Source organism: Podarcis liolepis (assembly GCF_965112155.1).
Source record: "Podarcis liolepis genome assembly, chromosome: 8".
Classification (NCBI taxonomy): Eukaryota; Metazoa; Chordata; class Lepidosauria; order Squamata; family Lacertidae; genus Podarcis; species Podarcis liolepis.
Genome location: NC_139560.1, coordinates 17,213,464 through 17,235,680, shown reverse-complemented (window position 1 = coordinate 17,235,680; position 22,217 = coordinate 17,213,464). Strand labels below are relative to the sequence as shown.

Genomic DNA, 22,217 nt, shown 5'->3' with positions numbered 1-22,217 from the left:
AGTCAAATGGGAAACCCAGCACAGTGGTACCTCGGGTTACATACGCTTCAGGTTACAGACTCCGCTAACCCAGAAATAGTACCTCAGGTTAAGAACTTTGCTTCAGGATGAGAACAGAAATCGTGCTCTGGTGGCGCAGCAGCAGCAGGAGGTCCCATTAGCTAAAGTGGTGCTTCAGGTTAAGAACGGACCTCGGGAACAAATTAAGTACTTAATCCGAGGTACCACTGTAAGTGTTTTTATAAAGGATAGCCAATGTTAAAGGGCTAGGGAAGGTTGAGCCTCGCAAAAATAATTATTTCTCATGTTGCTTCTTGTTTTCCTGTTTGGATCATGACTTTCCCACCAGCTGCTGGAGGAACAAGGTGAGTTGGAGCAAAAGGAGGAACAACACCTACTGTCACAATGGAAAGTACATTCACAACAGGAATTCCATAAGTGATTGGGATACAGCCTATTTCTGTACCCAGAAACTATCTCCTGGCAGGGCTACAGCTATGGAAGAGGAGAAACCATACAAACATATGATTTTAAAAAGAGGAGTCCCCAAATGCATGTTTCAGTTAAAGGTGGATCCATTGACTGAAAACATTGAAGGCTACTGGCCTAGAGGGCTTTAAGCTCTACCAAGGAGTAGGTCAATGAAGCACAAAGTTTCTTAAGAAGCAGGTGTCCATAAACTAAGAGTTCCTGGGTTAACAGCAGTGCCTAGAAATGCAATTCTAGCAGGAAAAGCTTCTACCAAATTCTGCCTGAAGCATAACAAGAAGCTGAAAAAACAGAGGCAGAGTATGTTTCTTTCAAAACAGAATCAGGCTGCATCCTTTGCCAGGACACAACAGCCGTGTCCTACAACAGGCCCATATGCTGCCTTCCTCCCAGTTGGAGGGCTTCCATCTTCCTTCACAGTCTCACCCTCAAACCAATGGATTCAAACTCTAAGAAAGGAGATTCCAAATAAATATCAGGAAGAACATTTCTGACAGGAGAACGGACTCCCTCGGGAGGTTGTGGCTTCTCCTCCATTGGAAGTTTATAAGCAGAGGTTGAATAAGCTATCTGTCATGGTTCTAGCAGGGGGTTGGACGATCACAAATGGGGAGTCATTCCACACCCACAATGCCACATTTTTGTCCTGCAAGATTAGGGGTTCCAAGGTTGAACCTGTGTCCTCCTTCAGCACTGGATGCCCAACTTTTAAAAAATATCTTTTAAAACACAGTAATATACTGCTTTCCTGAATTATTATTTTTTTACACCACTGCAGATACAGTGGTACCTCAGGTTACAAACACCTCAGGTTACAAACACTTCGGGTTACAGACTCCGCTAACCCGGAAGTAGTACCTCAGGTTAAGAACTTTACCTCAGGAGGAGAACAGAAATCACACGCCGACAGCGGGAGGCCCCATTAGCTAAAGTGGTACCTCAGGTTAAGAATGGTTTCAGGTTAAGAATAGACCTCCGGAATGAATGAGGTTCATAACCAGAGGTACCACTGTACCTCCGCTCACAGAACACGACTTCACATTCTTCTCCTTCCCCTGTGACCCTCCAGAGAATAGTTTGGAGGCACATTGTGGGGCAAGAAAGTTGCAGGGAGGAGGAGAAAGGATGAAATCCTGTTACATGAGCAGTGGTCTGCTTGCGCTACATTGGGTTCCACCCTTACCTCTAAAAACCAATACCTAATATATTGTCACTCCAGTTCTAGTCCTACCTGGCAGCCCATTCTCATCACCCACATATTTATTACATATGAGAGTAGGTTCACCTAGTGGATTTGCAGTTAAGTCAAGGCATGAACTGGAACCTTCCTAGTCCAACCCCTGAACTGCTATGCTACATCATCCAAGGGCAGGAAGTGGAAAGTTCTTTCCTACTCAGCTTATATCATCAGGCAACCCAAGCCTCTGTTTTCTGAAGCACTCAAGACACATCAAAATTAAGCTAGGGACAAGGTGACATCCCTGTCTCTGTGATGGCCTGGGAAACCGATTCAGAGGCTGAACCGGAGGAATCCCAGCCTGCACAGGAGTCCCCGCCTCCAGGGCCGGCTGAACTGGGGCAGGGCCTTGATTCTGAAGCGCCTGCACCTGTGCCGGATCCTCAGGAGCAGGCACCAGGTGAATCCACTCTGACTCCGGAGGTGGTTGAGGACTCAGTGCCTACAGGTGAGTCTCCCCCTGGGTCCAGTAACCCTTCAGCCTCTCCTGAACTGCAGAGGCTCAGGGCAGAGAGGCGAAGGGAACTGGTTTCTCCCAGGAGGAGTGCTCGCCTTAAGGCCAGGAGAGGCGGGTCTCCTGGGGGCCAGGACCGCCCCTGGCCTCAGAGAAGATAAAGGCCAGTCAGCCCGGTCCCAGGTTGCGGGGGCAACGTCATTGATGAGCTGTTTCGGCCAGTATCCTGTCCTGTTTCCCCCAGTGTTCCTGTCCCCGCCCAGCTTCCTGCTTCGGACCTCACCTCGCTCCTTGTGAACTGTTTCCAGCCCAGTGACCCAGGACCGGACTTTGACTACGCCAACGGTAACCTTCCCTCCGGGACCAGCACAGTCTCATACTGTGAGAAGCCAACACCTCACTATTTCACAGCATACATGGAATCTTAAACATACCGCATAATTTGCTTTTTGGAAACTTTAGAACTGCTATTTCGTCTTCAACAGTCTTCTGTTGAGTAACTAAGAATCAGAATTTCAGCTGACAGCTGTACACTGAGATGCGTTCTGCTACCCTACTGAAATACCAGCCTTCAGTTATTATTATTTTTTGCTGTACTCATGAGCTGCTTACTACTGCCATCTGTGCATAAAAGCACTACTCTTCAGGCTTCAGCTCCCAGCAGTCGCATGTGTGAATATTTTGAGATGACAGCCAAGTGCAGCAGCAGTTAACCTCATCATCATTCAACAAGCCATTTTTCACATGGATTTGAGCTGAATTTCTACTGTCGTTTTGAATTTAGAGGAAAGAGCCTGCAGGGAGGGGGCCGGGAAGCATTCTACATATAATCTGGCCATCAGAAATGGTTGGAGCGGAAGGCAGAAAGCAAGTGCTGCGACTAATGCCTGAATGATCTATTTTGGTTAGCCTAAATTTAAGCATGCCTTAGCCCATCTCAGGATCTCATCCGCAACACGGCAATTTAAAAAACAAACAAACCCAGAGAGAAAATACAAGTTAGCCATTGGCTATGCCAGTCTATCTTAAAACAGGATTTCAGCCTGAATTCTGAAAGAGCTGTAAAAGCATTACGATTAGATGCGCCCAGTCCTCTGAAGTTCATGGTCTGATATAACATGAATAAGCCTTGAGTTCACATGCTCCTTCCACCCCCTTCCTCTCATGCTTCAATCAGTTACTTTGGCTTTTGTGCAAACCCTCCACATCAGGATTGCAAACCATGATCAAACCATGGCTAGGAGGGATCATGCAAACCATAATTTGCCTGCTGAAATGCAATGGCAAACTGTGGTCTCTGAAAAAGAAACTTGTGAAGGGTGCATCTGGAATAAGTCCCACTGACTTCAATGGTGCTTACTTCCAAGTAGAAATATGCAGCTGAACTGTAAAATTGAATTGTAAAGAATTTCAGGGGAAAGCCCACAAGCGCAAAGTTCACCAATGCTTGGTGTGACCTAGATGTCACATAAATGAAGATGTAGTAAAGAAAATACCCATCTGGCCTAATGTTCTGGCCATTTTAAGTAAGAAGGATGGCCTGCAGAAAAAGAACAGAAAATAAAGAAGTGGATCTGTGTCCCCCACTCCCAGAAAATGAGTTCTTTTACCTTTTCAACTATCGTTCAAGAATTCTTCACAGGATTTTACAAGCTTGAATATTGCTTTTTGAGACACTGCACATCAAGGCACGCCCCCAAGAGACACTAAATGAATAGTAGAAGGGAATGATTTTTACGTCAAATCAAATGCATGTAATCTTCTAATTACAGAATGAGGGAAACTGGACTGCTGCCTTTTTTCATCACTTGTGAAAACTGCTGAAAATAAAGACCCCTATATCCTGGTCTAAACCAATCCATGTGTGAAATGAGCTACTCTGTGTTCAGCCAACTGGCTCCTCTGCCCACCTTTTGAGGAAAAACTCTATCTACACTCCAGCCCAACATCACAAAGAGGCTGAAACTTGAGACCAGAATTGGGTATGGATACAGGAAAGAGATGCCATTGGCATTACATTATATTACATTACATTACATATAGACAACGGAAATCCCTATCCATGTTAGACAATATGATGTTGTCATGCATGAAACAAGTGGCTGGTGCTACAGATGGTTCTGCACACAGCAAAGGAATTCCTCAGGAAATTGACAGCTTCAAATATTCCATAAAGTTAAAAATGTATTTTAAAAAGCTGGTCTGGGTAAGTGGCAAGAGCTATTCTGTGCCTCTGGAGTATGGAACATTTGTTCATTTTAGAAGCAGGGGTCCGTCCCCCCATTTCCCAATGAAGCGACAATTCTACCTAGCCAAGAGATAGGAATCCTCTGGCCCTCCAAATTTTGTCAGATTCCAACTCCCATCCGCCCAGTATAATCAATGATCAGGGACAATAGAGGAGTTGTAGCCCTCCAAATGTTGCTGGACTCCAGGTTCTCCATCCCTGACCTTCCTTAGTACGTCAGTTGTAGAGAGGAGACACCTCCATGTGACCTAACATCACACTATGAAACCTCTGGTAAATGGCAGTTTCGCCCCATTCTTTCTGTTCCTTGTTAGTGTTCTAATTAAGAGTACAGTGGTGCCCCGCAAGACGAATGCCTCGCAAGACGGAAAACTCGCTAGACGAAAGAGTTTTCCGTTTTGGAGGTGCTTCGCAAAACGAATCTCCTATGGGCTTGCTTTGCAAGACAAAAATGTATTGCGAGTTCCTGCGGGTTCCCCCCCCCCTTTTTCTAAGCCGCTAAGCTGCTTATCAGCTAATCCGATAAGCCGATAAAAGCCGATAAAAGCCGCTAATAGCGCTAATCCGTCAATGGGCTTGCTTCGCAAGATGAAAAAACCGCTAGACGAAGAGAATCACAGAACAGATTCTTTTCGTCTTGCGAGGCACCACTGTACTTGTATCCAAGCTTTTACTCAGAGTAGACCCTCTAGGGTTAAGGGACCTAGTTTGGTCTCCTCCATTAATTTCAATGGGTCTACTCCAAGAACAAACACCACATTCAACCCAAATGCTTGACTTTTAACCATCATTGATGGGTCAAATGACTAAAGGAAGTCAAAAAAGCCAACTCTAGAGTGACTTGTATTTTGACACGGTTTATTTAGATGATATAAATACTGCCCCTTGCATAGGGAGGTTTATAATAAAAGCAAGTAAACAAGAATACATAAAACGCCGTCCACTAAAAACGTACAACAAACCACTCAATGACAACTCCTAATTGCACTGCAGGTCACCATACCATACTTTTAGAACTGCAGACCACCGGCCACTAAAAGAAAAGCATTTGTAGACATAAAAAGAAGCCCAAAATGGCACCCCTACCCAATAGCAGGCCACTCTTGAAAGGGGGAGGGGCAGAGTGGTGAAAGAGAAAGGATGCTACCCTTTCCATAATGCCCTATAGTTGCAAGAACTATATGGTACTTCCCAATTCAGTTGTACTGCCTCCCTCCCTCCACATCTCCTACAACTATAATCAGTAAGAGAAGTGTGCAAGAGTCCTCAATTGATCTCTGCAGGGTCTCAAAAGCTCTTCCTTCAATCCTTGCAGACCCTGCAACACTCTCACCACTGAATGCTATCTCAAGGCTGATGGATTCCTATCTCAAGGCTGAACAAGCGCTAAGCAGGAGAAGACTCTGGCCTTAAGACGGCCCCAGCCTAGGACTTAATTGGGATCAGCTTCTTGTGAGCTTTGCACAAGGTTGCTTTAGCTCAGCAGAGCCTTTTTTCCCCTCCTGGAGAAAAGCAGAACATATCTGCTGGTGGCAATGAGAGGATTAGCTGCTAAGAAGAGTGCCTTTTAAGAGAAGTGCATCACCAGCATACCCCACAGTGCTTTGCGGATGTACCGTATTTTTCTCTCTATTACACGCAGATTTTTTCTTCTAAAAAGGAAGGGGAAATGTCTGTGCGTGTTATGGAGCGAATGTGGGGGGGGGGGTCCCTGGAGCCGATTAGGGGAGCGCAGGAACAAAAATCAGCAAAAATCAATCGTGCGTTGTGTCCGAGAGGGAAACCTGAAAAGAGGAAGTGGCAGTTTTCCTGCATTCTGCCTCAGGGTCTTACTGCCCACCCTTCTCTGTTTCGTTGCTGTGTTTGCTCAAACGGAACAAAGAGCAGGCAAATCCCCTCCCCTCCAGGCAAGCAGAGGGGAAAGCAGAGGTCTTTCCTTCTAGTAATTCCTCTCTGTGCTCCTCGCAGGCAGCCAGAAAGCATGCAGGAGGAGAGAGAAAGCTGGCTTCGGTTTGTGGAAACTTTTGCCTTTCTTTCCTCCCTCCCGTAAAATCCCTCTCCTGCTTTCTTAGCCAGCTGCTTCTCTGCACAACGCTCTCTTGTCCCTTCTGTGTTTTTCCTTCACTCCCCACTTAAAATGTAGTTACAAAGCATGGATCCACATGGATCCTCAGGATCTTTGCATTGGGCCACCCCAAATTCACCATCAGATCACATAGCAGCCTGCCCCCCCAAAATCACACACCCACTGTTGCCTGGGGCTGCAATGGTGCAAAAACGTGGTTAAAAAGCATGGATCCACATGGATCCTCAGGATCTTTGCATTGGGCCACCCCAAATTCACCATCAGATCACATAGCAGCCTGCCCCCCCAAAATCACACACCCACTGTTGCCTGGGGCTGCAATGGTGCAAAAATGTGGTTAAAAAGCATGGATCCACATGGATCCTCAGGATCTTTGCATTGGGCCACCCCAAATTCACCATCAGATCACATATCAGCCTGCCCCCCCAAAATCACACACCCACTGTTGCCTGGGGCTGCAATGGTGCAAAAATGTGGTTAAAAAGCATGGATCCACATGGATCCTCAGGATCTTTGCATTGAGCTACCCCAAATTCACCATCAGATCACATGTCTGTGGCCACAGCATGAAGCACAAAAATGATACATCCACTGTTTCATTCAGAATTTTTTTCCTTGTTTTCCTCCTCTAAAAACGATGTGCGTGTTATGGTCAGGTGCGTGTTATAGAGCGAAAAATACGGTAAGTGGAAACACACATTGTTCACGGCATTTGTAAGTAACAGCCCGACAAACTGGCACCAAGAGACCAAACTCCATCAGCCTTTTCAGCTATGCATATATAATCGCAACACAAGGGACCCATCCGATGAGAGAAGTAATGAGAAGCCCAACTGTTAAAACCACAGCGGCACAGACAAGACGACCAGTTGCCAATTTTCCCTCCAAACAGGAAGCGCTATTGTCAGGCAGAATTCCATCCATGAACCTTGAAGTACGACACGTAGGCCTGATGCTAGCTCACTCTTCAATGGGGCGCTAGCTTAATCATGCCAAATGGTACCAGATGTTGTTCTTTCAAGCTTTTTTGCTGCTGCATATTTACCAATGGCATCATCCTTTGAGGAGGCGCTGTGCTCTTTGGCATACAGCAATAAGGATGCGAAGACTTTAACCTCCAGATTGAAATGGAGACAAGCCAATCTAGCCTGGCAGATTTCTTCAGTGGTTTGATTGCCTTGCCTGAAATCTCCTGGATACTGTCTATCCCAAGCACAAAAAATATCCTCCAATGTGCTTGCATCAAAAGGTTAGGAGCACTTCAGCACAACTCTGATCTGTATCCCCCCCCCGCCCCCCCCAAAAAAATTGTTTCTTTGGCATTTGAGGGAGAGAAGGTTTTAGGGGATTTCACTGTATCTTGCGTTTTGTTCAGTTGTTTGGCTATTTACCCTTCACCATTTTTGTTTACCTATCGTATTTCCTGACATTCTGGAGTTGTTGTTTTATTACATTTTTTATTTGCCATTCTTTATTTGAAACAACAACAACATAAAAGGAAGTGACAACAGCAGCCTAGAGTTAAAAATGATGTTCTTATGGTAGAAATCTCACCAGCCCCTGTGGTTTGCAGAAAGCTGTGCTTTTGAAGCACTACAACCCTTCCTCAAACAAAACCAATCGGAGCAAAACGTTTGCATTCAACGGGGTGAGCTAAATGAGCACAGACTGAGAAACGAAGCTGAGAAACAAAATTCCATTCCTGCCCCTTCCCCCCAAAAAGTCTATGAAAAAGAAGAGTAAAATGTCTCAAAGTGTCCAAGAAAACCTCCCCAAGGCAAAAGGCACTGCTAGCAGTATTTGGGACTCTCAAACATTTTTATCTTACTCTTCCTCCAAGCAAATCAGGGGTGGAATACACTGTCTTTCCCCCAGCCCACTTTATCTTCACAACAACCCTGAGAGGTAGGTGAGGCTTTGAGATAGTAACTGGCTCAGGTTCACCCAGTGGGCTTTAGGGCTACAGGGATTCTAATTTAGGCCTCCCTGGTCCATAGTTACTCTCTAACTGCTACACTGAATCTGCTTTCTTGTTGTCTAAACTAAAATAAATGAATTAAGCTTGAGAATGGCTGCCCTCACTTTCATCTCAGGCTCAGGAAACTGAAAGAGTAGCAAGTACAATGTTGGCACTATCTACTAACACTGAGGAAAAACTATTGGTAGAGCCCAGGAGGATATGAAAAATCAAACAATTCAACATCTGTACACCTATACACAAAAAAGCAGCTTTTGAGAAGCAAGGATTGGCCATACTGACCTCCGAGTATGTCGCTAAACCCAGGAAGAAGCTACAGCCTGCACAACTGTTCGTCTTGTAATGATTGGGAAGGCCAATAGTGGCAAAAGGCAAGAGAGCCTGTGAAATTCCTAGACAGTAGCAGGATGTCCCAAGGTCTGCATGTGTCCTGCAGTGCAGCCCAACAAACAGCCAGTGTTGGTTAGAATATTAGACCCTGGGAGACCAGGGTTCACATTTCCATTTATCCATGAAGCTCCATTCCATTCATCCATTGGGCAAGTCACAGTGTCTCAGCCTAATTTACCTCACAGAGTTGTTGGTTTGTGGGTAAAATGAGGTGTGGAGAGAATTGTGTACTGCTCCTTTGAGGAAAGGGTGGGATATAAATGTAAAAATAAATAAGAATAAATCAAACTTTGGATCTCCTTGCCAAAAGTATTAACCACCACAGATTCACATTTACAAAGAGCCACTTAGAAGCAGCTGTAACAGGTCAGTGCATCTTTCCATCCAATGACAGGGACCTGCCCCACTATAATAGCAGTGGACATTTCACGGCACAATCCTATGTCTACTCAGAAGCAATCCCACAAAGATCAATGTGACTTATTCTCAGGTAAACTGTATTGATATCTGGATAATTAAGAATGGGCTTACTAACCTGCTAGCAACACATTAGAATAATCTATTCTGGTTTTACACTTGTAAGTTGTTCTGAGCTCATTTTTACATCCAAGACTGACTGAGACTGATATACTTATGCACATTCAAAATTGTGTGCTTATTTTTGTCTGCACAATTAATTCCTCCTCTGTTAGACACAGGAAGACCAAGAGCAATGCTGGCTACTAAAAATGCCCATGGACCACTGGCAATCGTGCCCAATCCTCCATTCACATTGTGGCTTCTGAAGTCACACACTTACCCATCTTTGCAGTCTTAGTAAAATGCTAAATTTGGCACCTGATCCTAATGTCTGTATTTGTGGTGGGGCCACTGCAAAAAACCAACAGCAATATAACTAAGAGCTGATCAACTAATAGTTCAATCCTATACAGTCGTACCTTGGCTCCCGAACGCCTTGGGAGTAGAATGTTCTTGCTCCTGAATTATCAAAAACTGGACGTGAGTGTCCCAGTTTTCAAACACTTTTTCGAAGCTGAACATCCGGCACGGCTTCCACGATTGTTTCCAGAGTGCCTGCGCAATCAGAAACCAACCAGAAGCCGCGCTTTGGTTTCCAAACAGATTCCATTTGACTTCCGAGGTACGACTGCACATATCTACACAGAAGAAAGCTCCACAGAGTTCAATTGGGCATACTTCCTGATAGGCTTATACAGGATTGCATTGAAAGGTGTTAAAACGTAATTACATTGTGGAAACTGCAGCACTTACCAACTCTAAAAGTTCTACGAGCTCAATGTAATTAAATGAGTTTTTGCTATACTATTCCCAGAGAATACAGAAAGCAATATAGGGAAAGACTTCATGCTAAATACTGTAGAACAAAGCATCTGTGTCTCTTGTAGACCTTTCTGCTGTATCTTTGTAACATTTGGGTGGTAGTGGCACCTGCCCTGTGGAACGCCCTCCCAGCAGATGTCAAGGCAATAAACAACTATTTTACTTTTAAAAGACAACTGAAGGAAGCCCTGTTTAGGGAAGTTTTTAATGTCTGATGCTGTATTGTTTTTAATATTCGGTTGGAAGCCACCCAGAGTGGCTGGGGAAACCCAACCAGATGGGTGAGGTAGAGATAATATAAAATTATTATTATTATTTATATCATTATTATTTCTGTGCTGTTTGAGCACTCATTGAGATATACCTTAACATACATATGGTTACTTACACAAAATGCCCACCTGAACTTGCAACTCACAGCATTTGCAGTACCTGAAACAATGCATCTGATAATCAAATTGGCAGCTATATGCATAACGCTGTCTATCACAATTCAAAGGAATCTGTGATATATAGAGAGAGATAGAAGTGGGATCATCTGCTTTGTACGCAGCAGGTCCCAGGTTCAATCTGGCATCTCCAGGGATGGGAGATGCTGCTGCCTGAAACACTGGGGAGTCACTGCCAGTCAGTGTAAACAAAACGGAGCAAGTTGGACCAATGATCTGACTCCATATAAGGCAGTTTCCTATGTTCCTGTTACAGATAGGTAGCCGTGTTGGTTGCCTATGTTCCTCTAACTCCGGTTAGCCGGACTTTACATACCACAAGAGTACTTCAACATGGAGCCCATGGGGCACACACTGCTTTGTCGCAGAGGGGAGAGGGAGAGAGGCCAAAAAATGACACCCCAGTCCTTGCCCGCCTTCCCAAAGTTAAGTAAGTGTGAAGCTGGGCTTTGGGAAAGAGGCATGCAGCTCTGGCAGGGTCCTAGAGCTCTCCCGCCTCTGAGAAAGCCCTAACTAGGTTTGGGAAGGAGGTGGGAGGACTCTAGGATCCTGTCAGAGCCCTCACACCTCCTTCCCAGAGCCCAGAACCTCCACACCCAGCTTTGGGAAGGCTGTGCAGAGGGAAAGGGAAGGAGGGGGGGGGCGTAAAATGTTGCCGACGGTCACCCAAAAAGACCTCAGGTCCCCATGCAGCCCTCGGGCTGCGCGTCAAACCGCACTGCTCTAGCTGAACTGAGATTGCATATTTAATAATACCTAGACTGCATCTTCGCAGTTTTGTCCAACCTATCAGACACCTGTACATCAGCCCGGCCAATATGATTTCAGTAAAATGATTAAATTGCCTTATAAGAGGTGAGCACTCTTTTGTTTCCGTGCCGGTCACAGGGAAAGAGAACCACCCTCTTCTGCCGCAAGCAGAGAAATACAGGCTATTATTACCAAATTATAGGAATGCAGAGCGTCTTCGTCAATTCCAGCTCAGGGTCTAGCAATTCTTGGCTCTTCTTTCCATTCCGTCTGGTCATTGCAATACAGTGGTACCTCGGGTTAAGTACTTAATTCGTTCCGGAGGTCTGTTCTTAACCTGAAACTGTTCTTAACCTGAAGCACCCCTTTAGCTAATGGGGCCTCCTGCTGCCGCTGTAGCACGATTTCTGTTCTCATCCTGAAGCAAAGTTATTAACCTGAAGCACTATTTCTGGGTTAGCGGAGTCTGTAACCTGAAGCATATGTAACCCGAGGTAACACTGTAATTCTTAAATTAAGGACGGTAGCTTGTCTCCTCCCGTCTTCCCCCCACCCCAATCTTTTTCCTTTTATGTCATGTATTTCAAATTATAAACCTGGGGGCTGGGGCTGTCTTTTCACTAGCATTTGTAAATCATTCTGGGTTCGGCTAGATCACTCTCGGGTCCCTCCCGATCCTGTGAAGAACACGCGGCAGCGCGCCCGGCGGCTCAGGCGCCTCTCCCGGCTCCCCTTCCCTCGCTCACCACGCCGTCGATCTGCACTTGCTTGACCGCCGAGTCTCCCGGGGCCGCCTTCGCCTTGGCTTTGACGGCAGCCGAGGAAGAAGCGCCGGCGCCGGGGGCGGGTGTCTCCTTGCGCGACGCCATCTCTGGAAGAGGAAAACGAGAGAGGGAGAACGCACACCGGCCGGAAGAGGAAGAGATCGAGGGGAACCGGAAATGGATCCCACTCAGAACACCTTCCGGGCGGAAACCGGAGGACTACCGAAACACAACCCCAAACATGGTTCCGCTTTCATATAGTTCCTATAGGACTCCTTATGTTTGCATTTTGCTTTTCCTCTGCGCCGATGCAGTTTCGTCCGATGGGAGCTCGATCCCGGATAGCTGCCATTAGCCCACCAGGAAATATAACCCGCCTAGTAAATCTATGGAGTGGTGGGTGTAATAGTTTATGGGCTGCATTTATTCCCTTTCTTCCTCAGATGAGCTCAAGGTGGCGCACGTGGTTCTTCCTCCCCCCCCATCTCAATTTCCCCCCCAACCACCCTGTGGGGGAGGCTAAGCTGAGAGAAATAAGGAAATAAGCAGCTATCTTATTTTTAAAAGTCATCTGAAGGCAGCCCTGATTAGGGAAGTTTTAAAGATTTAATGCTGTATTGTTTTTAACACTCGATTGGGAGCCGCCCAGAGTGGCTGGGGGAACTCAGCCAGGTGGGCGGGGTATAAATAATATATTATTGAAATTATTATTATTATTATTATCGTCCAGCGCCCAAGCGAGAGCTTCATGGCCGAGCGGCCTCCCCCAGAGCCCCAGCCCGATCCTCTCAACCACTACATCTAGCCCTGATCTTTTTTATCCGTGTATTATTCCTGCACGGCAGGGGGTTGTACTAGATGACCCTCAGGGGTCCCTTGTGGGTTCTATTATAACCGCATTTTCTCATCCTGCGTTCTCGCTCGCAGCAATAACGCTAGTAACTCAACAAAAAGAAAGCATCTGGGGCGAAGAGTCAGAGCGTGATCGCTCCTGGACGCGTTACACATCCCTAAACACGTGTTTGCCCCGACGGCTGCTCCACTGCGCGTGCGTCAACTTTCGTTATGGTTGATGCTTTAAAAAAAATAATAATCCGGCGTGGACTTCCGGCGGAAGTACTAGTGGGGCCCGCTTAGAATTGCGCCCGCCTTTCCATCTCTATGGTCCTCCTCCGGCCGCCGCTATGAAGATCAAGCGGCAGAAGCACGCCAAGAAGAACGTGGGCTTCTACAAGCACAACTTCGGCTTCCGCGAGCCCTTCCAGGTGCTGCTGGACGGCACCTTCTGCCAGGCCGCGCTGCGCAACAAGATCCAGATCCGAGAGCAGCTGCCGGGATACCTGGCCGGGGCCACGCAGCTCTGCACCACGCGGTGAGCGCGGGTCGAATGGGACGGGGAGGCGCGGGACGTCAAGGGGGGAGCCGTAGCTCAGCGCGTAGGGCGCCTGCCTGGCAAGCAGAAGGGGGTCCCGGGTTCGAGCCCCCAGGGAGAACCCCTGTGTTAGACCAGCCGGGATTCCTCCTGGACCACAACTCCCATCGTCCCTGACCACTGGCCCTGCCAGGTGTAGTCATAGAATCATGGAGTTGGGTCTCCACGTGTCATCTAGACTCGGGGTTCCCAGCGTGGGGAATTTGATTTTTTTTTGGGGGGGCTGCAATTCCAGAATGAGTTAGACCAAGTTAATGGAAGTGAGAGCTGGACCATAAAGAAGGCTGATCGCCGAAGAATTGATGCTTTTGAATTATGGTGCTGGAGGAAACTTTTGAGAGTCCCATGGACTGCAAGAAGATCAAACCTCTCCATTCTGAAGGAAATCAGCCCTGAGTGCTCACTGGAAGGACAGATCCTGAAGCTGAGGCTCCAATACTTTGGCCACCTCATGAGAAGAGAAGACTCCCTGGAAAAGACCCTGATGGTGGGAAAGATGGAGGGCACAAGGAGAAGGGGACAGCAGAGGACGAGATGGTTGGACAGTGTTCTTGAAGCTACCAGCATGTGTTTGACCAAACTGCGGGAGGCAGTGGAAGACAGGAGTGCCTGGCGTGCTCTGGTCCATGGGGTCACGAAGAGTCGGACACAACTAAACGACTAAACAACAATGGCCTTCTAGGCTTCCTCCACGCGAACAGGAGTTCACTTTTTGAATAATACTAATTATATGTCACAGGGGGTGGGTGGGGAGGGCATCAGGACTTTAGAGATGCTTAGGTGGGACAGGGCCAAAAAAAAGGGTTGGGAACCACTGATCTAGATCAATCCCCTGCAATGCAAACCCGGTCTTTGGGTGGGTGTTTGATTTTCGTTGTTGTGTATACTGTGTATATACGGACAATGACAATAAATTTATCTAAATCTAAATCTAAATGCAGGATATCCAGAAAACCTGTGGCTGCATATTTTGGTTTGCCTATTCAGGGATGGGGCTGAACCATAGCCACTGCTCTCTGGAGTGTACATCTGCCAGGAAAGCTTTAGCTCAACAACTTTGATGAAGGCTCCCCCAAAAAAGCTCAACAACTTTGGTCAATCCAAAGGGTTCCAGTTGGTTTGTTTGTTTTTAATAGTGGGAGTAGATTGCAGTCTCTTGGGAGTTGGACAAGCCTGCCATAAAGCAAGACTTCCATTGTGAATCAGGTGGGAAGGAGAAGCCGAGGATGGCTGCTGGCCAAGTGCTGTTCTCTATTCCTTGACTGTATTTTGGAATTTGTTCGTGTATAAGCGAATGCGCAGGGTGGATGACCTTAGAATGCCCCAAATAAATAAAGACCAACCATACCTGGGGTCCCAAGCTTGAGAAAGGCGGGTATAGCAGTGCTGAGCCAGATGGGCTGTGTACAAAGCAGCTTCCCATGTATCCTACGCAGGCAGTGCAGTGGGAGACAGTTGGCTGCTTGGTCCTCATAAAGGCGGAGGAGCTACCAGCGTGAGCAGGATGGGTCAAAGAGGCATTTAGGGCAACACCAGGGTGTGTGTAAGGACTGCAATTTGGAGATGCAAACTCATATGCATAGATGCAAATGTAGAAGTAATTTGAATTCAAATGCATCTTGCCATAGAAAACTAGGTGACTTTGTAGGTAGACACAAAATTCATAAACGGCTGGTAGAAATAGAAAATACAGTAAGGTAAAGGGTCCAGTCGTGGCCGACTCTGGGGGTTGCGGCGCTCATCTCGCTTTATTGGCCGAGGGAGGCGGCGTACAGCTTCTGGGTCATGTGGCCAGCATGACTAAGAGCAGTGCACAGAAATGCCGTTTACCTTCCTGCCAGAGCGGTACCTATTTATCTACTTGCACTTTGACGTGCTTTCGAACTGCTAGGTTGGCAGGAGCTCACCCCGTTGCGGGGATTGAAATTGCTGACCTTCTGATCGGCAAGTCCTAGGCTCTGTGGTTTAACCCATAGTGCCATCCACGTCCCAGAAAATACAGTAAATATCGCTAAAGGGGGGGGCAGAGACTACGGTGAGGTGGACTGTGGCTGCCAAGTCTGCTGTACAGGTGGCCTGTCTGCTGTACAGGCCGATAGAAAACCTCGGGGCTCCTCCTTCTCATTGTTCTTTAGTTTTAAGCCACACTTGTGCCTGAAAGCCCCTTCCACTAGAGGACTGTCCTCTGTAAAGCTAGGTCACCCTATAGAGAGACCCTCTGTATATCCTTTGTGCTCAGTAGGTGAAGCCAGGCAGCCAGCAGGCAGAGTCGCCGCATTAAGAGCTGTTTAAATCTCCAACTGAGCTGCAAACCTTGGTTGACTTCAAACCCCTCTCATTCCTTCAGCTTACTTGACCTCACGGGATGGTGTGAGGGTAAAATGGGGCCCGTAGTAGACCACGTATATTAATATCTTTGGCTCCTTTGATGAAGGCCTGCAGTTCCTGGCTTTGCAAGCTCCATATTCATGCTTTCCTCTAAGGCAGTGCTTAGCAAGCATCCTGCCAGCGTGAAAATTTCTGCCCCCTCCTCCCCCCATCAAGTCTGTTCTGGGGTTTCCCCAATCTTTGCACATGGGGTAGACTTGGATACAAGACATAATGGGGACTTTTGTTCAGAATTTGAAATGCCTTTGTTGAAAAAGAATCTCTGCTGTTATTTCTTCTTCTTCTAGATGTGTCCTGAAAGAGTTGGAATCCTTAGGGAAGGAGCTATATGGGGCAAAACTAATTGCACAGAGATTTCAAGTTCGCAATTGTTCTCACTTCAAAAATCCAGTGAGCGGCTCAGCCTGCCTCTTGTCCATGATCGAGGGTGGGAATCCACACCATTACTTCATTGCTACGCAGGTAATGTTCTTTCACTTAAGCTCATGTGAGCAGAATGCCTCATTTCCTTCATATTTTGGAATCTGGCCAGTTGTTAATGAGTTTTGAGAATTACATCCACGCTTTCTCCTTTGGCGCTGCGGTGGGAAAACTTTGGCTTATGCAAATTTGAACGGCACCTGCACGTTTCCAGCGGTATAAGAGACTGTTCGAAACACTGCCTACAGCCTTGTTTTAAAACAAGTTTACTTGGAAATGAGCCTCGTTGTGCTTGAGAGGGCTTGCATATGCCTTTGATGGCAAGCTCTCCTGCAGCAAGCAGCCCAGCATAGGATTAGAGTTGCAGAGGGAGGGCATTTGTAGATAACAGTTTTATTTCACAAAGAAAGGAATGAAGATACTTGGCAGCTTGTTTGCATGCTGTAATTAATGTCTTAGTTGCTAGATCAGGAGGCAAGGCGCGTCTAAGCATCAGCTAAAGTTCTAAGCTTCGAGTGCATCTGAGAAAGGCAAGTCTGCATAGAACCGGAACGAAGAAGTATCCATGCCCAGCTCTGTTTACAGAATAAGTAGCAGGGATGCGGGTAGTGCTGTGGTCTAAACCACTGAGCCTCTTGGGCTTGCTGATCAGGTCAGCGGTTTGAATCCCTACGACGGAGCTTCCGTTGCTCGGTCCCAGCTCCTGCCAACCTAGCAGTTCGAAAGCATGCCAGTGCAAGTAGATAAATAGGTACTGCGGTGGCGAGAAAGTAAATGGCATTTCCATGTACTCTGGTTTCCGGCACAGTGTTCCGTTGCGCCAGAAGCAGTTTAGTCATGCTGGCCTCATGACCCGGAAAGCTGCCTGTGGACAAATGCTGGCTCCCTCGGCCTCAAAGCGAGATGAGCATCGCAACCCCATAGTCACCTTTGACTGGACTTAACCATCCAGGGGTCTTTTACCTTTACCTTTTACAGAATAAGTGACTGTCTCACAATATCTCTTACCACTTCTGTCTTGCCCGAGAAGGTTGCTCAGAAAAGTGAACTGCAAAACTGCTTGAGTGTTATTTAGCAGCATTTATTTATGATGTTTGGGTTCTATTTTATAGCTCCAAAAACCTTTCATAGCACTTCAGAATAAAAGTCACATGAAAAGCACTTTACCTACATTGTCTCAGTAACGCTTACTTCATTCCATGGCATGGGACTCAATTTGCCGCACAAGGTCATTTCCCCCAAACCATTAGATGTGGTACAGTTAAAGCCATGGGTACAGAGGAACAACTGGGAGGATGTGCTCTTGATAATTCCTTGACAAAGAGGGCTCGCTCTAAGAGCCAATCAGCTGATCGGTAATGACAGGAAGCCCAGCAGTTTGTTTGTTTTTTTATAATAATATTTATTGAGAAAAGATTTTTTTTTTAATTACAAAGAAAAAAAAACCCAAGTTACAAAGAAAAAAGACAAATACAGAAAAAGAAAAGGAAAAAATAAAACCATCATTTTCAAATTCTCCACTTTCATTACCTTCTTTCCATGACCTCCTCCTCCTCCCATCTCTTGTATCTTGATTAATAATTGTCCCAGCAAATCCTTTCCATAATTCATAATATTCTGTCATTACATTACCTTACTCTATTTTCATCTTATCTTATAAAAAACCTTAAAACTTAATATTTAAATCTTATTTTTACCAACTTCTCATAACCCTTACCTTTTTACCTAATTCTTTAAACATTTTTACAAGAGCCAAGTAATTTCATTTCAACATTTTTCCAACGTTCATAAAATACTTCTGATGATAAAAAAAGAAAAGAGAATAAAAACAATCCAATCTTCTTCCAGCGTCCCCTCCCCCCCGGTCCCGGGATTGTCAGTCCTTTTTATCCCATTAGTCTGGCACATTAACCTGGTGATCTTATATCAAATCTCTTCCATGTCCCTTCCGCAGCTCTTCTTCGGAAGCCCAGCAGTTTGAACTCCATTTGCAGGTGGTTTGTATTCAAACAACTTACCAATTGACTTCATAGGTCCTAACTTTTTGCCTCAACCAGCTGTTTGGTAAAGAAAGCCTTTCCTGTGGTCCACAGCACAAAAGGGATATAATCTTGCTCAAGAAATTGCACTCTGTTTGCTGGATGAAATGAAGAAAATAGGGATTTGCATCGTTATTATGTATACAAATTTATATACCACTTGACTATTTTATTTTAAAATACATTAAATAATCCTTAAGAATACTTGGCATTTATGCCTCTAGCCTTCAATAACTTTTCCATATAGTAATTGACCACATTGCATATTTTGCATTTTTATAGAATGTTATACTAGTTTACCACTATAGCCTTCAGCAGCTTGAGCAACAGCTGGTAAAGCAAGCAACAGGGACAAGAAAATTGGGTGTTTCCTGCCACTTTGACAGTGTTCTTTTCCAGGGTGAGCAAGCTGATAGATTTTCACTGCCTTGAGCTTTCGTTTGTAAAGAGTGCATATAGATTTACTGTTTGTGTCCCCCACCCCCATTTGATAGGACCAAGATCTGGCAACAAAAGTAAAGAAAAAGGCTGGAGTTCCCCTTCTCTTCATAATTCAGAACACAATGGTTCTTGACAAACCTTCCATGAAATCTTTGGCTTCGGCACAAGCAGCACAGACTAACCGACTTATTCCGGAGCACCAGAAACTAAGGATTGAACTTCTCAAAGAGGAGCAGGGTCTGGCAAAGACCTCGGAGCCGAGAAAAAGGAAACAAAAAAGGGCCAGTGGCCCTAATCCTCTCAGCTGCCTGAAGAAAAAGAAAAAGGCACAAGAGACCTTGCAGCCTTCGGCAGCTAAGAAAAAGGGGAATAGGAAACGCAAGAAAAGGAAACTGGAAGCAGGAGGAGAGACTGTGCCGTCTGGGTCACAGAATGTGGAAGCATGAAATCATCTCAGAAAACGGGTGGGCTCGTCTGTTCCATGAACTTTGGGTAAAGCCAAGGTCTATGACTAAAGCAGTGTGATAATCCTTGCATTTAATCATTATTTTATTAAAGGTCTTGTTTTAAAGGTCTTAGAGTATTTGGGTGCTAGGTCAAAGTGAAACACACACACACACACACACACACACTTTTGATATCATTTTAAATTGGGTCTTAAAACTGCACAAGAACAGACCGTATAGCTAGGATGGCAAACTGATAATGCCCAAAGCACGACCTGTTTGTGTCATGCAGAGGTGCACATTAAACATACCAGTTACTTCTTGGTAGAGCAATCAAAGGGACACAACTCATTACCTGCTTTGAAAGGAAGCGTTTCACAAATCAATCCTGCCTTCCAACCAGGCTTTCTTTCCTGAAGTCTTGCTCACACTATCCCAGATACATGGAAGCTAAGTGCAGTTAGTTGCTGGTCAATTCAGAAATGTTCTAGTACAAAACCAGATTCAAGAGTGTGTTTTCAAAAGTGGTTAGGAGAGTGAAACCCACATTTAACTCTTTTTATATTTTCATTATATTGAGTAATAGCTACTTCTGTAATGTCTTCGTTTAAAGTAGAAGCCCTTTGAAGCATTCAATTTATTTCTGCCACTGAAGATTAATTTTCAGTGCATTATCAAATGTAACCCCAAGGAGTTAAAACGTAATCCCATTCCATATCCAGTTTGTTTAATTCCAAGATCTGAAATGGATAAAACCTTTCAATGGAAATCCTTTATCTTTCCCTATTAGCTGGCTCCAATTCAGTCAGGTTCTTGCCCACTAGGGACTGAGCAATTTCCCCGAAAGACCTATTTGTAGTGCGGAATGACAAATCCTGGAGCCATATGATAATCTTTGGAAAATTCTATACATATCACTTGGACTCTCAAAAAGAAAAGGAGGGGTGTGTGATTAATGGGCTGTCCGTGGTCTGGACATGATCCATGGTATTAATTACTACAGAAGGGTGAAAAAGGCAAATACTGAAATGATTATAAGGGTAAATGCTGAGAGAATGAGAAGTTTGGAGCAGGTAGATTTTGGGTTGGAGTGGGGAGCAGATTATGGATCAGGACCACTTCAGTTAAAACTAGTAGCCATCCTAAATCATGGTCAGCAACTAGAGCTGAGGTTGAATCCTGACAAGACACAAGTACTGGTCCTGAATGGGGTAACTGTACCCCTGAAGGACCAGGTGCTCAGCCTGGGAGTCATTTTGGACTCATAGCTGTCCATGGAGGTTCAGGTCAATTCTGTGTCCAGGGCAGCTGTCTACCAGCTCCATCTGGTACGCAGGCTGAGACCCTACCTGCCCGCAGACTGTCTCGCCAGAGTGGTGCATGCTCTATCTCATGCTTGGACTACTGCGATGCGCTCTATGTGGGGCTACCTTGGAAGGTGACCCAGAAACTGCAATTAATCCAGAATGCGGCAGCTAGACGTGACGGAGTGGCCGCCGGGACCACATAACACCGGTCCTGAGTGATCTGCCTTGGCTCCCAGTACATTTCCGAGCACAATTTAAAGTGTTGGTGCTGACCTTTATAGCCCTAAACGGCCTTGGTCCTGTATACATGAAGGAGCGTCTCCACCCCCATCGTTCAGCCCGGACACTGAGATCCAGCGCCGAGGGCCTTCTGGCGGTTCCCTCATTGCGAGAAGTGAGGTTACAGGGAACCGGACAGAGGGCCTTCTTGGTAGTGGCGCCCACCCTGTGAAACGCCCTCCCTTCAGATGTGAAGGAAATAAGCAGCGATCTTATCTTAAAATTATTATATATTATACATATTTAAAAGAAAGCCCCATTGAGTTAAAATGGACTTGTGCCCTGCTAAATAGATTGCAGAATTGCAGTCTTAGCTGCTTAAAAACTGCCTATGCTGCCTGTAGTTAAGTGAGGAGCCTTGGTAGATCTATCCAGGAGGAAGACTCTTCCAAATTTTAAGCACAAAGGGTCCTATCTTTCATAACCACCTTCCATACTTCTGTTGGCAAGCGTAGCCCGAGCAGTCTCCAAAATGGATCACAATACTTGCCCCAGTTGTTATGGGTGGAAGCAATCCTTGCTTGTAACATTACACCTGCGGGAGGGAGAAAACATTCTTGGCCCTGCTGATATAAGTTCACACTTGAAACTAGTTCTGTTGTGAACCTTCCTGGGACCTTTGGATGAAGGGCAGTATACACATTTAATAAATAATGATAATACGTCACTTATTTCTCTAATCTTTGTAGCTGTGCAATGTATGCCTGGCAGCTGACCATGTAAGCGGGCTCTGCTGTAAAGAATTCTGCCTTAAGGCAACGTGACACAAAATGAATAGGATGCAAAAACTGAGGTGGCGCCATGCTCGCCGCATAGAATCACCCCTTTGTGAAATGGATCATCTCACTATGGTTCAAAAGAGCCTGTGGGCTAGCTCAGAGCTCTGTGGCTGTGAGCGCCTTGTAATCGCGCTACGGTTTGAAGCAAGCCCTCATCGCCACCTGCACCTTAACTCTTGCAAAACACTACCCAGAGCAACTGTATGAGCCCAAGTTGCTGCACCCCTGCAACGTCGGCGAGGTGAAACGCCACATCCGTTATTTGCCGCGCTGTGCCCTTGCACCTGTTTTATATCCACATCCTGCTTTTGCTGGGTTAGGTCACAGAAGCCAGCTGTGATCTTGGAGAAGCTATTGTCACAAGGCTTAATGTAAAGGGGTTCTGCTTTTTGAACAGCCACACAATACAAAGGACTAAAGTTGATGCCCTCCATTTCTTACACTGTGTAGAAACATCAATCTTTCCCATTGTTTCAACCGCGAGCCCTTGGCAGTTGTAG

General features: G+C 45.8%; 2 protein-coding genes across 2 annotated transcripts in view; one reads left to right on the top strand and one right to left on the bottom strand.

The window, feature by feature from the left end:
- The window catches only part of EIF3H (eukaryotic translation initiation factor 3 subunit H), a 78,057-nt gene extending 65,690 nt beyond the window's left edge, over positions 1-12,367 (bottom strand). Inside the window, exon 1 of the mRNA XM_083516930.1 lies at positions 12,169-12,367. Coding sequence (XP_083373056.1) covers positions 12,169-12,291 — 123 coding nt within the window. The 5' untranslated portion in view covers positions 12,292-12,367. The remainder of the gene's footprint in view (positions 1-12,168) is intronic.
- Positions 12,368-13,339: 972 nt separating this feature from the next.
- UTP23 (UTP23 small subunit processome component) lies at positions 13,340-19,481 on the top strand. Its single transcript, XM_083517041.1, has 3 exons — positions 13,340-13,558; positions 16,294-16,468; positions 18,960-19,481. Exons 1-3 carry the CDS (start codon positions 13,371-13,373, stop codon positions 19,350-19,352), a joined length of 756 nt encoding a protein of 251 aa, XP_083373167.1. The 5' UTR covers positions 13,340-13,370; the 3' UTR covers positions 19,353-19,481.
- Positions 19,482-22,217: the final 2,736 nt, after the last annotated feature.

Bases quoted from the DNA above. Each gene is read 5' to 3' on its own strand.
- UTP23 (XM_083517041.1), top strand. From the start codon at position 13,371: ATGAAGATCAAGCGGCAGAAGCACGCCAAGAAGAACGTGGGCTTCTAC. The intron at 13,559-16,293 runs GTGAGCGCGGGT...TTCTTCTTCTAG, and splicing joins ACGCAGCTCTGCACCACGCG to ATGTGTCCTGAAAGAGTTGG. The intron at 16,469-18,959 runs GTAATGTTCTTT...CCCATTTGATAG, and splicing joins ATTACTTCATTGCTACGCAG to GACCAAGATCTGGCAACAAA.